Source organism: Panthera leo, chromosome D3, assembly GCF_018350215.1.
Source record: "Panthera leo isolate Ple1 chromosome D3, P.leo_Ple1_pat1.1, whole genome shotgun sequence".
NCBI lineage: Eukaryota > Metazoa > Chordata > Mammalia > Carnivora > Felidae > Panthera > Panthera leo.
Window position 1 is genome coordinate 13851043 of NC_056690.1, and position 16746 is coordinate 13867788.

General features: G+C 48.5%; 1 protein-coding gene across 1 annotated transcript in view; it reads right to left on the reverse strand.

Moving 5' to 3' along the window:
* The window catches only part of NOS1 (nitric oxide synthase 1), a 114093-nt gene that overhangs the window by 29648 nt on the left and 67699 nt on the right, over positions 1-16746 (reverse strand). The window contains exons 9-16 of the mRNA XM_042910389.1: positions 15266-15405; positions 12990-13164; positions 9160-9261; positions 7022-7216; positions 6500-6585; positions 4029-4173; positions 2627-2731; positions 1662-1720 (exon numbers count right to left, since the gene is read on the reverse strand). Of these exons, the coding sequence (XP_042766323.1) occupies positions 1662-1720; positions 2627-2731; positions 4029-4173; positions 6500-6585; positions 7022-7216; positions 9160-9261; positions 12990-13164; positions 15266-15405 (1007 nt within the window). The remainder of the gene's footprint in view (positions 1-1661; positions 1721-2626; positions 2732-4028; positions 4174-6499; positions 6586-7021; positions 7217-9159; positions 9262-12989; positions 13165-15265; positions 15406-16746) is intronic.

Here is a 16746-nt window from a genome sequence, read left to right on the forward strand (position 1 = left end):
GTCACTTCTCCAAATAAGTCATGCAACATATCAGGGGGTGGCTGTGTCGTTAGTGTGGGAGGGATGGTTGATGGTTGTGGGTTAAAAATAACAGCACATGTATTTGTATGAGGTTTGAGGTTTTTCCAAATGCTTTCCTCTTTGTTTTTATCCTTTGATCCTCTCAACAAGTCCCAGAGGTGGTCAGGGCAGAGATGGGTTCTCCCCATTTGGCAGATGAGAAAGACTGAGGTCCAGAGAGGTCAAACGCCTTGCTCAAGTCTGCTTAGTGAGTTAGTGGCACAGCCCGGGTTAGAGTGCAGGTCTCCTTGATACCCAGAGGTGGCTTTGGATGCTCGGGCATCGGACATGTGTGCACATGTGCACAATCACACACGCCTTGCGCACACACGCCTGCATGCACATATGAACGCGGTATATACATGTGCACGAACGCATGTGCACACATGCACATGTACACACACATGCACGCACACGTGCACATAATGCATGCCTGCACGCATACGCACGCATATGCACACGCACACATATGCATGTGCACACACACGCACACCTGCACACACATGCACGCATGCACACACATACACACATGCACACACGCACTCTACCTCTGCTGGCTGTCACGGGCTGCAGCCAGACCATGGACTTCTGTGTCACCTTGGGGGAGGGGAGGCCCTTTACGGGGAAAGAAACGCAAGGGTTCCGGGTACCTAGAGGGGAGAATGGATGGTGCCCTCTCTCTCCCTGAAGGAGGGGTGAGGGGGAGCCTGTGATGGCCACCTGGGAAAGAAGGGCAGGGAGAGCGAGGACTAAGGTGCTCATGGTCAAAGATGACCGATCACGAGGGACTCAGCTGTCCCTTGGATATGGAACGAATGTATGTGAGTTTGGCAACAGGTGCTTGGCTAAGAGAAACCCAGGAGAGGTTTTCCGCAGACCGCCGTCTCCAAACACCAGTCAGCTGTGGTGTCTGCTCTGCTCCACGCTGGAGGAGACGCCGTGTTGGCCTAATGGAAAGACAGCTCAACATGCACACGCCATATGTTGTCTACTTTAGGGGGGACTTACAGGCTTCGCAAGGGTGGTCATCATTACAGGTATTTGTCATCTTAGGAAATACCTTTAGAACCCAACCTGACATTGGGATGCAATTTCAGCATGAATGTCTTTTGGCTACAGGTTTTTTTTGTTTCATTTTTGCCTTATGAGGTACGTTATCTACTGAACTCAACCTCTACATTAGCTACAACTCCACCATGAGTGTCTGATGGAAAAGTTTTAGGGAAAGGAGCTCACTTTTGCTGTTTTTGAATGTAGGTTTCCAAAGGGGAAAGATAATAAGAATTGGTATTTACATAGGGCTTCTAAGTTTTCATAAGACGCTTATAGCTATTACATCTATTTTCTCCTTTGATTCTTACAAGAAGTTAAGGCAAGTATTTGTATGGACAAGGAAACTGAGACACGGGGCTGTGAAGTTACCAGAGAAGCCAAAATATCAGCCCCAGTGGACTCCAGACACCCACCAGCTAAAATTGCTCACAAAGGGGCTTTAGGTCACAAAATCCAGCCAGAACCCAAATGTGAACCCCAGATGCCAAAAGACAATCTTCAGTTACCCACAGAGTATGTCATGTGACCCTGGAGGGTCATTCACTTACTTCCTTTCCTCCTGCACGGAGTTGGGGTGCCTCATTTCCATCAAAGCACAGCCGAATTTCTGGAAGCCAAGAGAGGAGTAAAATGTGAAGCATGGGTCTATGAACCCAGAATAGGGTAGGGCACTGAGCATCTGGGGTCCTGGCCGGTAAAAGAGGAGCCTGATGCCTCTGGGGGCCAGGATGTTAGAGATGGTTAGGGGTTCAGGCTGGGCAGCAGATGTGCGTGAAAGGGCCAGCTGATAAAAGGGCTACAGTGTGTGGACCCCCAATTCCCAGCACACAAATCCCCATTGTGGCTTTCTCTTTACAAATTTTTTTAAATGTGAAATTTATTGTCAAATTGGTTTCCATACAACACCCAGTGCTCATCCCAACAGGTGCCCTCCTCAATGCCTATCACCCACCCACCCCGCCCTCCCCCCCCATCAGCCCTCAGTTTATTCTCATTTTTTGAGTCTCTTATGGTTTGCCTCCCTCCCTGTCTAACTTTTTTTCCCCCTTCCCCTCCCCCATGGTCTTCTGTTAAGTTTCTCAGGATCCACATAAGAGTGAAAACATATGGTATCTGTCTTTCTCTGTATGACTTATTTCACTTAGCATAACACTCTCCAGTTCCATCCACATTGCTACAAAAGGCCGTATTTCATTCTTTCTCATTGCCAAGTAGTATTGACTCTACTTCTCTCATCTGGAGCAGGGGATGCCAAGCTCTTAATGGGAGCATCCATTCCAAAAGAAGTAGCTCACTAAGGCGACAGCATTGTCACTAAAGATTGGCTCATCAGTGGGCACCAATAGGCTGAGGTCTTGGAATTGTCCCAAATCTTTGTGAACTTGGATCCAAATCCAAGTCGTGGGCGTTGAGGCTCTGGGAGGATTTGCTAACTGAACGGCAGGTGTAACTGAGGCCCCTCCTTCTTCCCCCTGATGGGGAACATGCTAGAACAGGTGAAAGCTCGTCTTACCTCCCCATTCTCTGGGGGGTCGCCATTGCCAAAAGTGCTGGTAACCACTAGGACCAGAGTTTCATGTTCCAGGTGTACAATGTCATATTCTTCCATGGACATCACCTAGGTGGGTGAGGGGGAAGGGATGGTGGGGAGAGAGGAAGTGAGGTGGTGACAAGGAGAAGAGGTAAGAGAGAACAAAAAGTGAAGGAGAAGAAGAGAGAGGAAAAAGATGAGTCATCTTGAGCCATCTCCTTTGGAAGAAGAACCAAAAGTTCTGGGTGTCACTATTTCAATGGGCTCAAGTGGGTAGCACGAAAAGCTTTTTGGTAGTGTGGGACCTTTCTAAAGTCACAGTGGCCTAAAGGACCACAAAGAACCTGGGGCAATGGTGGAAGGGGTTGGCTGCTAATAGAGACAGATCTTGATTGAGATCGTTGGGCTTATTATAACCAACTGATCTGGGAATCTTCTTGACCACTTTTAGGCTGGGAATGGCCCGGCTGGATCTGACCAGGTCTGCTCAGTCTCCTTGCTAATCCTCCCTCCAGCAGTATGGGGCCTGGGCCAAGTAAGTCCGAGATCCCTGCCTTAAGGAAGATTATTGCTCTCTATCTTAGCATCTCTTGGGCCACATTTCTCCAAGTAGGTTCTAGGGAAGCCCAGTCTTCCGAGAGGCTCCTTAAAAATAAGTGAGCCATGCACAAACATGTTTATATTCTATCCCCTTCTCATTGGGAGATTAGAATACAGCTGACCTAAAACAACATGGGTTTGAATTGTGTGTGTCCACTTATACGTGGATTTTTTCCGATAAATACAGTACTGTCAATGCATTTTCTCTTCCTTATGGTTTTTTAATAACATTTTCCTTTCTCTAGCTTACTTCATTGTAAGAATATGGTAATAATACATGTAACATACAAAACATGTCAATCAACTGTTCATGTTATCAGTAAGGCTTCTGGTCAACAATAGGCTATTGGTAGTTAAGTTTTTGAGAGTCAAAAGATGCATGTGGATTTTCAGTGCCCCTAACCCCGATGTTTTTCAAGGGTCAGCCGTACAGACTTGCAAATTCAAGCCTCCAAGAAGTCATTCAGCAAAGAACCCAACTGAACTGTGTTTAATGCAGAGCTTCCCAAGCTGACCCCAGAATGTTTTTTTTTTTCATAAACCCTCTAAGATTTTGCTCTGGGATGGGGTTTCATTTTGTGGACTCCTAGACTCCTAGAAGGTCATGGGAAGAGAGGACATCAAAGTCCCCTGAAATTTAGGTGGATGTGCGTATGTGTGTTGATGGCTACCTCGGGATGTGCTATCATCCATTCTCAAAGGTTCTTCTCTGTTGACTCCACTCTCTCCCCTTCCAACTATACGTACCACAGGGGCCAGGGAGCTGGCGCTTCCCCCTACTCACCTTGGCATCAAAGGCATGTTTGAAGATCTCACACAAGGTTTTAGCATAGGCCTGTGACTTGCCCGTCTCTGTGGCATAAAGGATGGTCGCCTTGACCCTCTTGGCCATTGCCTGCCCCATAAGCTTGGCTGAGAACTTGACGGCTCTGGAGAGAAAAGAATGGAGAGGAAAATGGGAAATGTAGAAAAAAGGGAAGATGCTAGGCTGGGACTTTTGGGCCAGAACCATGATCCTCGAAATGTAATGAGAGAGAACTTACTCTCTTGATCTCTGATGGTTTTAGGGACACTAGAAGCCCAAGTTTAAAACCATGGTTGGTTTTGTTAGTTTGTTGCTTGGTTGTCCAAACCTAGTCTTGAGAACCTTGGTTTGCCAAGCATTGCCCCCGAAGACAATCATTCATTCATTCATTCATTCATTTGTTCATTAATTAAACATTTGTTGAGTGCAGAACATCTGCTAGGTATAGTTATAGGAGCTAAAGAACATAAAAAAGTAGGTGTCACAGGGCTTACATTTGTGTGTGTGTGTGTGTGTGTGTGTGTGTGTGTGTGAAAGAGAGAGAGAGAGAGAGAGAGAGAGAGAATCACTAATAAATCACCAGGCATTGAATTAGAAGGAAATTTAGAGGTTTATAGATCCACAAAGGAAGGACTAGTCTGGTTTAGTCAGGCTTGCATATTCAGAGTCTCGCACAGAGTCTGATATCTAATAGGCGCTAAATAAATATCAAAAGAAGGGATGATTTTTAAAGATGCTGCTACCACCGGAGCCCTGGGGAGTTGAAATATCAAGTCGAGGCTCTTTCTTGCTAAATGGAGAATTCAGAGCCAGTGTTCCTTTCTTCCCATCCACCAGGGCACCGGGGTGGCAGACACGCGGTGGCTCGGGAATGGCTGGGCTCACCTTCTGAGCCAGCATCCCGGCTCTATTAGGAACCTCAGAGTAGACAAATCGCTAATTACCCCCACCTGGGGATTATTGATGGTAAATTCATCATTTTTTAGAATCAGGGAAACCACCCACATTGCAGGAGCATTCTGAGCCAAGGGGGAGAAACAGAAAAGAATAAAAGGTGCCTGGGGGATTCCCTTTGAATGACTGGAGCATAAAAAAGCATCTATAATTAACTCCCATTGTTTCTACCCCTCACTTAATAGTGCAATTAATGTTTTAGATTTCTTCCTCCCTTCTCCCAGAAACAGTTGAACCGAACTGAAGCCAAAGGCTGCTCTCCCTGACAATATCTGTGATTCTCTTGTTAGGAAAGAATGGCTGCTGATGTGTTCTCTTTTGGCTGGGAGATGGGGTTAGGTGGAAGGAGGGAGAAAGGAGGGAGAGAGGGAGACAGGTGCTCTGGGCCATAGGAATGGAGCCAGGACCTGGGTTTGAGTCCCTGTGGGATCCACAGCCCTCGCTTCTGGGGTCTGTGGCCTGCATGGCACCTGTTGTACATCTAGGGATTGTATCCAGAGAGTTCTGGACCCAAGAGGGCCGATGGAGGAGGAGCTCAGTGCATGCCTAGCTTCTGTGCCAGCAGTTTAACTCCAAACAGGGGTCTCTGCTGAAGGGGCCAGTGGAATTCGCTTTCTTTAGGAGAAGGCTGGCATCCCCATTCGATCATCTCGGTCAGCCCCACCTCACTTGTCAGAGGGTCCTTTGGCTGGCCACACATTCTTCAGGCCTATTACTCTTCAGTGGCCTTGGCCCATAAGACCCTTCCCTCTTCTCCTTTGCTCAGCTTAGTCTATTCATCTCATTCTTCAGCCCAATTGTCATCTTCTGAAGGAAGCCCTCTCTGACATCCCAAACTGGGTTCGGTCTATTTACGGCACCACGAAACCATTCCTCGATGGTGCACTGTATTTGTGTGATTCTTGGACAAGTGAATGGCTTTGAGCTTTGACAAGAACATCATTTAACTGGCTTATCAGGCATTGCTGGAGCCTAGCACAGTGCCTGGCACAGAAGAGGCACTCGGTATTCACTTGTTGGCCAAATGAATGAATGAATGACTGAAGGAGCGATGTTAGAGTTCAGCCCTGAGAGAGAGAGAGCCCTCCCGGGTTGGTTTGTACCAGCTCCTCCCTCCTCTGGGTTCAGTGACTTCCTGTTAGCAGCTTGAAATTGGCCATGGGGGGAGTATTTACACCCTGGAAATGGACAAATGTTACACATCTGTTGTTGTTGTTGTTATTATTATTAGAACAGCTGGTTTATCAAAATGCCATTGCCTCTAAGACAAGAATTTAGGAAACAGAGGTGAGGCAAGTGAGGTTGGGAAGGAAAAAAGGTTGGCGCAACATCCATATCTCAGGCCCTCAGGCACAGAAGGCACGAGGTGGCCAGAGAAAATGGAGAACTCACATCGCACAAAAGGTCAGAGGCATAGGCATCTGCCCAGCCTCCATCTCTGGGGCTCTCCGAGTTTGGAGGCACCTCCAGTCCCCACCTATTTCCAGGAGACTTACTCTGCCAGCTTCTTGAAGCCGATGGCTCGCCGCTTTGTGGGGGTTCCATTGGTGCCTTTCCAGACGTGGGTGTTCCAAGGCTCAGGCTAGGAAGAGAGGACGATGGTCACTGCAGTGAGCGAATCTGGCTCCTCTTGGGAGAGGCTCGGGACTCCCTGGGTACTTGTGGCTGCCCAGCTATGCCCAACCCTCAGCCCCTGAAGGGAGGAGATCTGCTGGCGGTGACCACAGCGGTCCTTGCCCCGACTGGCCAGTCCAGTCTGCCTGTGTTGTCCTGCTAGACCTTCTCACTCAGCCCTTGGTCCCTCTGCAGCCCTCTCCTGGGGACCCCTGACTACTCCCTTTGTCTCCATTAGCGTTCTGGCTAGGGCCGCGCTGTCCAATATGGTAGCCGCTAGCCACGTGGACTATGGAGCACTTGAGCGTCCGCAGAGGAAGTCTGAGTTGAGACATGCTTGGAGCCAAACATGCATATACCAGGTATTGGAGACTTAGCACAAAAGAGGCCGGAAGGGGCGGGACCTGGTATTCGAAGGACGGGGTGAGTCGGTAGTTGAGCATCTCCTGGTGGAAGACAGGGGTGACACTGCCAGACATGGGGGGCACAATCCACACCCAGTCGGCGGGGCAGCCCCCCCGGCAGCGGTATTCATTCTCCATGTGCTTGATGAAGGATTCTGTGGCAGAGTGGTGGTCAACGATGGTCACTTTGTCACTCTGTGGGAGGAGAGGGGGCACAGTCAGGCGGGAGGGGAACTGGGGTATTTCCGGGACTCCCTTCTCCACGGGGAGCGCTTCCCAAAGGGTGGTCCTGGAGATGCTGAGAGGCCTTGTGAGCTGATTCTCTGCATCTCTCTCTCACTCACATCCAGGGAAGAGTCTCCTTTTGACGCTAATACACCTTTTAATACCTCTCTTGCCAATTTTCCTCTCTCCTTTCTCCCTCCCTCCCTTTTTTTTTTTTAAATAAGAGAGAGGAACCTCAGGCAGCATTTAGCTAGAATTTGACAACTCTGTGTTGCTTTCCTTCTGTTTATTTGCTGATTAATTTAATATTATAATTACCTTCTATTTATGGCAACCGATACTCTCCATTTATGGCAGTGATACAGAATCCTCTTAAAGTAAAGAATTTTAAGTATTAAGCATGGGTTTATTTATCCATTTATTTAGTTTTTGAGAGAGAGGGCGCAAGTGAGCAAGGGGGAAGACAGAGAGAGAGAGAATCTCAGAAGGGGCAGAGGAAGAGAGAGAGAGAGATGGAGGGATGAAGGGAGGGAGGGAGGGAGGGGAGGGGAAGAGAGAGAGAGAGAGAGGGGGGGGGGCTCACCTGAAGTGGGGCTCATGTTCACCCGATGTGGGACTCGAACTCACTAACTGTGAGATCATAACCTGAGCCGAAGTCAGATGCCTTAAAGACTGAGCCACCCAGGCGCCCCAAGGATGGGTTTATTAACACCACGAGGCAGAAATCGCAACAGAGCTGGGTGGACTGCAAATCTGGATAACCGGCCCCGGGGCCCCCTCTGGTGGGCCGGTCTGGATTCCCACCGTGTGTAAACAGTGCTTCCCTTCTCTGCTCACTTTCCGTCCTCAGCCACTCATCCTGCTCACATCCCTGCTGTCTCAAGCCCACTGAACCACACTCCATCCTCCTCAACGTCTCCCGAGGCCTCACTCGCCCATGGCCGAGAGAGAGGAGAGGGGGCTTGCTTCCGTCTCAGGCCATCTCAGCCTGTCTCTTCCCTGGGATATTCCTCAGCGTATCCATTCTCCCTGCTCCTGACCTGGGGGCCTGCAGTTCACATTCGTGTGCCCCGATGACGTGATGCGTTCATTCTCTGTGTGCCTTCCGTGCGTGTCTGGGAGGGTCTAGCTTCCCAGACTCAGCCCCCAGAGGATAGAGCTGAGCTCTGTTAACAGAGCGTGAGCTCTACTCTGCAGTCGACAGGTTTGCCCAGGAGAACGCCAGCTTACGCCCATCACCCTGGCATTATTATCAGCAGTGTCTTCCTTTTGCCCTCAAAAGGATCATGGTTTGGGGCACCCGGGCGGTCAGTCAACTAAGCGTCCAACTCTTGATTACGGCTCAGATCATGATCTCACGGTTCATGAGTTCGGGCCCTGCGTTGGGTTTCTCTCTCTCTCCCTCTCTCCCTCTCTGCCCCTCCCCTGCTTGCATGCATGCTCTCTCTCTCTCTCTCTCTCTCAAAATAAATAAACTAAACTTAAACACGAGTATCATGGTTTAGATGATAAATTCTAAACTCATCCTACATAATATCATTTACCACAGCGCCACGCGTTGAGAAGCCTGTGTGTGTCTGGTTAATGAGGATGAGTACTTGTGTCTGTTGTGTGATAGTCTGAACCCCGAAGAGGTGGGCAGGACACAAAGGAGGCGGCCTGCCAGCCCAACTGTCATCGATCATAAGCAACAGGTCACAGCTCCCCTCCCCCACCTATTACCACTTCCTCCAATGGTCCCCACCCAAGATCCAAAATGGAGATTAGGTGTACGTGATGGGAAGTGGACCTCGTTGGTGCCACCCCCCCCCCCCCCCCCCCCCCCCCCCCGCCAGGGAGCCAGGTCTCACGACCGTCTGCTCCACACCTTGGAGGCGTTTTAGTTCCCCTCCGGGACGTGTGTGCTGTGCTACCTGGAAGCTGTAGAGAACAGCAATGTTGATTTCCACCAGTGCTTGGTCCTTCCACAGGGAGGACGTCTTCCTCATGTCCAAGTTCATGTTCTTGGCCACTTCCTGGAAGAGGAAGGAAACACAGACTCACAGGCTGGGGCACCCGTGGAGAGACAGGGCTGGCTAGTGGTCACTGATGAATTTCTTAATGAATTAGTCAACTCATTCCCGGACTGATGAACTCATTCAAAAGATTTTTTTTTTTTTTAATGGAGAACCTACTGGTTGCAGGAAACTAGAGAGACGTGGACGGCCCTTTTATTTCTGAGTTTCCTTTCTTTCTTTTTTATGTATTTATTATTTTATTTTATTTGAACTTTTTTAATGTTTATTTTTGAGAGAGAGAGAGAGACAGACAGAATGTAAGTGGAGGAGGGGCAGAGAGAGAGGGGGAGACGCAGCATCCAAAGCAGGCTCCAGGCTCCGAGCTGGCAGCACAGAGCCCAACGTGGGACTCGAACTCATGAACCGCGAAATCGTGACCTGAGCCGAAGTAGGACGCTTGACTGAGCCACCCAGCCACCCCTCTGAGTTTACTTTCTAGTGGGGGAGAGAGACATTTACTATTTAGGGAGAAAATAAGACAAGGATATGAGATGAAGAGGAATACGGGGGCCGGATTTAGCCAGGACAGTCAGGGAGGACCGACTGTGGAGGTGGCATACCAGGTGGGACCAAAATAATGAGAAGCAAGACATCTTCAGATCTACGGAGGAAGGCTGTAGACAGAGAGGACAGTACGTGCAAAGACCCTGTGGTGGGATCAGGCTTCCACCATCTGAGATACAGAAAGAAGGCTGGTGTATTGAGGGGTGGGTAGTGAGCCAGGGGAGTTGGTGGGAGATAAAGGCAGGACTGGATCGTGCAGGATCTGGGATGAGCCCAGGAGTCAAGATTTTATTCCCAATATTGTAGCATGGAAAGAGTCTTTGGAGGGTTTTAAGCAGAAGAGTGGGTCTGAGAGTGACATCATCTGCCTTCTAGAAGGAAAAGCTTTCCACTGATCCTGCTCCACACTTGGGGTCCAGATCATGGGCGCTTTGACCTCAGGCGGACACCTGTCTGACTCCATCTAACAGATGAGGAAACTGAGGCTCAGAGAGGTCCAGAGAGCCAGCTGGCCTCAGAGCTGGAGCCCAGGCAGACGCATAACGTCCAAGGACCCGAGAGCTGCCGCCATAGCCAGCCGACTCCTTTGGCAAAACTATTGGAAAAAAAACAAAACAAAAACCTCCTGACATTTATGTTACGACTCAGGAGCTGATGTCAGGAGTGGGAAACACCCAAGAGCAAATTCATTAATTAGAGCCTTGCTGTTCCTTCCTCTGTCAATTCCAGTCACTTGTGGGAGCCCAGGTCTCATTACGGGGCTGGCACACGACAGTTTCTCAGGTCTGGGTAAACTGCTTCCCAGCCCTGCTCTCAACATTCGTACATAACAGCCGTCGGGCCTGGAGGGCTGGAGTGAGAGAGGATCTCATCTGAGTTACTCGGGAACAACTCTCTGCAATCAAAATGTAAGCAGGAATCATGAAAAGCAGATCTCATATTAATTCATTCTTTGAGGCCGAGGCGTTAGGTTCCTCTGTGGTCCTTTGATAGTGACACACACACACACACACAAACACACACAGAGAAAGAACGAAATTCGCTGCTTTACATAAATACATTAAAAACTCGAGTAATTTTGTGAGAGAGGAAAGCATGTGTAGCCATTATGCTGAGACTGTTACGTCTACAGCATTCTTTTGCTTAAAAGAATGGAAAGCATTTGCAGGGAAAAAAAAAAAAAAAGATTATGTGATTTTTAAAAATCCCCAAATGTGACTTGAGGCACATCTATGGAAATTGCCTGAAATGTCTCTTCCTTTCCTGCCAGGAGGTTGTACAGATCAGTGGCTGCCCTCTAGAATCTTCTGGGGAGCTCTGAAAAATGCTGGTATCGAGGCCCCATCCTTCAGCAACGATATCTGAATCCCGGTGAGTGGGAATCTGGCAATAATGAAGTTCCCTAGGTGACTCCGGTGTGTGGCAAGGCTAAGGACCCCGGCCTTCGATTTCCAAGCTAATACCTATGGAATTTTTAAAAAACGTTGAGACACAGTTGGCATACAACGTTGTGTGAGTTTAAGGGGTACAAATTTGAGGTGTTGGTTTGATACATTCATGTGTTGCAATATGATTACCACTGCGAGCTAACACCTCTGTCATGTCACATAATTATTATTTCTTTTTCTGTGGTGGGAACAATTAAGATCTAGTCTCTTAGCAACTTTGAAGTGTACAATTCAGTGGATTGTGGATTATAATTACCCTTCTGTGCCTTAGATTTCCAGAATTTACTTATCTTTACGCTGCAAGATTGTACTCTTAAACACCTCCTCCCTAACTCCCCGTCCCCCCCCACCCCCCCCACCCCCCCAGCTCCCGGTGACCAGCGTTCAATTCTCTTTTTTATGAGTCTGGCTTTTTTAGATTCCACATATGAGCGGTATGTATCATATAGTATTTGTCTCTGTCTGACTTAACCCACTTTAGCGTAATGTCTTCAAGGTCCATCCACATGAACGCCCGTGGATTTTAACCACATAAACCTAATTAATGCTTGATTCCGAGTTCTTTAAAAAAACGTTTTAACGTGTATTCATTTTTGAGAGACACAGCGTGAGTGGGGGAGGGGCAGACAGAGGGAGACACAGAATCCGAAACAGGCTCCAGGCTTTGAGCCCGACACAGGGTTCGAATTCACGAACCATGAGATCATGACCTGAGCCGAAGTCAGATGCCCAACCGACCGAGCCACCCAGGCGCCCCTTGATTCTGAGTTTTTTGGTTTTTTTTTTTTTTTTTTTTTTAAAGAATTGTTTTTTCAACGTTTATTTATTTTTGAGACAGAGAGAGACAGAGCATGAACAGGGGAGGGTCAGAGAGAGGGAGACACAGAATCTGAAACAGGCTCCAGGCTCCGAGCTGTCAGCACAGAGCCCGACGCGGGGCTTGAACTCACGGACCGCGAGATCATGACCTGAGCTGAAGTCGGCCGCTTAACCGACTGAGCCACCCAGGCGCCCCTGATTCTGAGTTCTAATCTTGCCTGATTTACTGTGTGACATAGGCCCAGTGCTTAACCTTTCTGTTTCCCAGTGCCTCCTTTCGAAACAAGACCCACCACAGCAGACAGTTGTTAGGGACAACGGCTGCTGGCAAGACCACAGCTGTCCCGATGCATTCTCCAGATCTGAGCTCCGGACTCCACCCCAGCAGCCTTCAGCAGATGAGGATGATTCAGCCAGGAGGGGATCTGATGCGGATGCTGGGCAACCACTGCCAACCCCCTTCCCTTGTGTTTTAGAAAAGAGGCAAGAAATGTCCCAGGTTCGTGGGTCGTTTTCAAACCCTTCTAACAAGAGGCCGTGTAGCCGGGTGGTTATGAACTTGGACCTTAAAGCCCAACGGGGTTCATTTCCCAGCTCTGCCACCGTGTGACTTTGAGCTTGTCACTTTAACCCTCCCAAGGACCTCAGCGTCCTCATCTGCGAAATGGGGGTTATCATACCTGGAGGTTGTGCTGAGATTAACTGAGCACACACATACAAGGTGCCTGGAACAGTGTCTGCCCACAGGACATGCGCTGTTCACGCTGTGGATGCCCTGGAATTGCCAGGGGCTCCACCGAGGTTGCGGAAGTTTCCAAGTTTCCAAGCCCCAAAGCTCAGCTGTGGGGAAGGACTGTGGGGCCCACGCCCTCTGCCCTCTGCTGGCCCATCGCGATGGCGGGGGAGGGACCTCACCTCCAGGATGTTGTATCGAGAGTTGTCACAATAGTCGCGGACGCCAATCTCTGTGCCCATGTACCAGCCGCTGAAGGGACAGGCGGTGAACTCCAGGCCGCCAATCTCCAGCAGCATGTTGGACACAGCGGGGAGGCCATACCACTTCAGGCCCAGATCCTTGAACCACTCAAACCTGTGGAGAGCGACACAGCCCCGCTCACCATGGGGCGGGAGTCTCTCAGGCAGACATGTAGGCGGGACAGCCTTGGTCTGGGGATGCGGAAATGCCAGCAACCTCCCGGGACTTGCTGTGTCAGAACCGGACTCCTGGGCTCTGCTTTAGACCTGTGGGATCACAGGCTCCACGGCTGGGTCTGATAATATGCATTTTAAACATGTTTCCCAGGTGATTTGGGTGAACATACAGGCCTGGGAACCAGTGCACCAGGCTGCTGTTCCTCTCCCGAACCCACCCTGAAAGTTAATCCAGGAGAAAAGGGAGTCTTGCCAAATTCCTTCCTACCTCAGGGCCTTTGCATGGCAGTCCCTTCTTCCTGGGATCTTCTCTCTTCCTTCTGTGTCTGTCCAACCCTTACCCAAACTTAAATTGTCAGCTAAAATGTTGCTTACTCTTGGAAGCCCTTCTCTGATGCCCAGTTTAGGTTGGGTCGGGCAACTTTGTCCCTCTGGGCATCATAAAATTTCTTTTGCAGCACTTTATTGGAATTAAGTGGTTATTTGGGTAACAGGACGTGCAAATTCTTCTCCTTGAGATCAAAAGTGTCATGGAGGCAGAAACGAAGTCAGCTACAATGGCCGGCCCAGAGCAGGAATAATAAACCATGTTGAATGAGCGAATGAGTAAGTGAATGCATTAATGAATGTAGGCCAGGCTTCACCAGGGAGACTGGGTGAGTTCCCAGATATTGGGCAGTGTCATGAGCCTCAGGGCACTTGCTTCCTCTCCAGGGCTGGGGCTAGGGTGAAATAAAGAAGGCACTAGCCCTGGATGCAAAATTTAAGGGTGCACCAACAAAATGAGGAATTGAGTCTAATGCTACTTTTTATTCACATTATATTCTAAATTAACTCAATGTTTTTCAAAAAATCAAAATTAATGGAAAAAAAAATCCATCATGAGGGATGCTTGGGTGGCTCAGTTGGATGGGCATCTGAGTTCGGCTCAGGTCATGATCTCATGGCTCGTGAGTTTGAGCCCCGCGTCAGGCTCTGTGCTGACGGCTCGGAGCCTGGAGCCTGCTTCGGATTCTGTGCCTCCCTCTTTCTCTGCCCCTCCCCTGCTCACACACTGTCTTTCTCTCCCTCAAAAATAAATAAACGTTAAAAAAAAAATCCATAGCGAACAAAATATCCCAAATTTAAATAAAGACGGGTCTCACCTTGCACATGCATAACTTACCTTGCTTGCTTCACCTGAATCTCAGCCCTGAACTGGATCCTGTCTTTATTTGAAATTTTCAGATAAAAAAGTTTAAATTTGGATCCAATTTTTGATATAGAAATTCATTTTGATAAGTATATTACATTAAAATAATATTTATCTTGATTATTGAGCTTTGGGGCACCCCTCCCTTACCCTGCCCCTCGATTTTGCCTCCAAGGATAGTGTCTCACTAAGGATCTCCTTCACTCTCAAAGCGTGTTTTGCTTTTAATTTTTTTTTAACATTTATTCATTTTTGAGAGACAGAAACAGAGCATGAGTGGGGGAGGGGCAGAGAGAGAGGGAGACACAGAATCCAAAGCGGGCTCTGGGCTCCGAGCTGTCAGCACAGAGCCCGACGCGGGGCTCGAACCCACGAACCGTGAGATCATGACCTGAGCCGATGTCAGACGCTTAACCGACTGAGCCACCCAGGGGCCCCTCAAAGTGTGAGTTTTGCTGGTGCGGCTGGCGCAGCCCTTGTAGTTCCTTCCTGGCTCCAAATTCCTTTTGGACTTGACCCACATCAGGTCACACAGTTCTAGTGCTCACAAGACAAGAGGTGTTTCTGCTTTTCTACCCATACGGCTGGAAAAAGGGCAAGTTCTGGTTGCTTGCTTAGGAGCAGGGGGAGGAGCGAGATTCTGATTCAGAAGAGATGGTGCCCCCTGGCTGGTCCAGGAGGATTTGCTCATTCCTGGGGAGGCCCGCTCTGCCCAGGCCCAGGAAGGAACCAAGGCCCCCTTTCAGCCTCTGTCTGGGCTGGAGGGAGAGTCAGGGGGTTAGGGGGCCAGGGGGAGGCACTGGGTGAATCCTCCCACCCTCACCCACCCCATGCCAGTCCCTCTTACCTGGGGTGCCTGATGGGCACTTCCAACACCAGCTCTGGGGGGATCTGGAAGAGCTCGGGATCGTTGCCGTTGGCCTGGAGCAGGAGTGGCAGGATATCGAAGCGGCCTCTTGGGGGTTTCCAGCCCTGCTGCACACAGATCTGCAACCAGAAGCGGCCAGGTCACACCACGGCCACCGCCGACCTGTCCCCAGACCCTCCAGGTGCTATGGCAATGGAGGGAGGGGCAGAGATCCCAACGCAAGCCTGCCGACGGCACCTTTCTCTGGAGGCTCTGGGCCACGCCATCTCCTCTATAAAGTTCTGACAACACACGTCTGTGTGACGTCTCCCGGTCCACAGGACAGAAGGCAAATCTGTCCTCCTGCACTGTGCTTTGTTATGTTTTCTGAGTTTTTTTTTGTGGCCCTGGGGACTCCCGGAGGATAAGAGCTGAATCTGATTGTTGTGTCTGTAACGCCCTCGAGCACAGGGTCTGGCATGTCCTAGGAAATCGCTCTGGAACTGTTTGCATTGAGCACCCTGAGAGATAAAGAAAACCTATCATATTTGAGGAGGGCGGAATGATCAGAATTTGCGCATAAATGCATCTGTTAGAGCAGCTGTCCAATCAAAACATAAAGCAAGCCACATAGGTAATTAACACATTCTTCTAGTAGCCACATTAGAAAAAGTAAACAAAAGTCCAAACAAAAATCAGGTGAAATAATTTAAATAGTATATTCATCTTAATAATATTTCAACAGTTTCAAAGTTGCAACACTATTTGATTATTAGTTAATAATCATCATAATTATAATCTTTATTAGATTAATAATATCAACTTATTAGTATTGAATTAAAGTATTGCTATCCATATATGAATATATTTGACATTAAAGTTAAATATGAAATATATTCATCCAACAAATGTGTCAAATATACACTGTGTAATATACAATTAAGTGTATTAATCATCATTAATTTGTTAATGATAAATGATTAAATACGTTATTAATATTACTATAATAAAGATATTTAACATTAACATAAAGTTTAATATAGTTATTAACTCAATAGGTGTATTAACTATTAATAACTATAATAGATTAGCCTACCGTTATCTATAATATTATTTCAATAGGTAACTGAGATAAAAATTATTAATGAGGTGGTTCCTACTCTCTGTTTTGTTCTCAGTCTTTGAGACCCGGTGTGTGGTTTGCACTTAGCTTAGGACACACCTCCATTTGGACTCACCACACTTCCAGGGCTCACTAGCCACATGTGGCCAGCGGCTGCCACGCTGGCCAGGGCAGAGTGAGAGGGTTTCGAAAGATACGGTCATGTGGTTATGTTTGGGGTGATTCTTTCTGCTGTGTTAGTAGAAAGAGGAAGCTCGAAATCAGGGGCTTAGGCAAACATGTGCAGTCAGCGAGGTTTCTGGAGACAGAAGGGAAGGAGGGGGCTGTGGCATTTATGTTCTGGTGGCCATGAAGACAA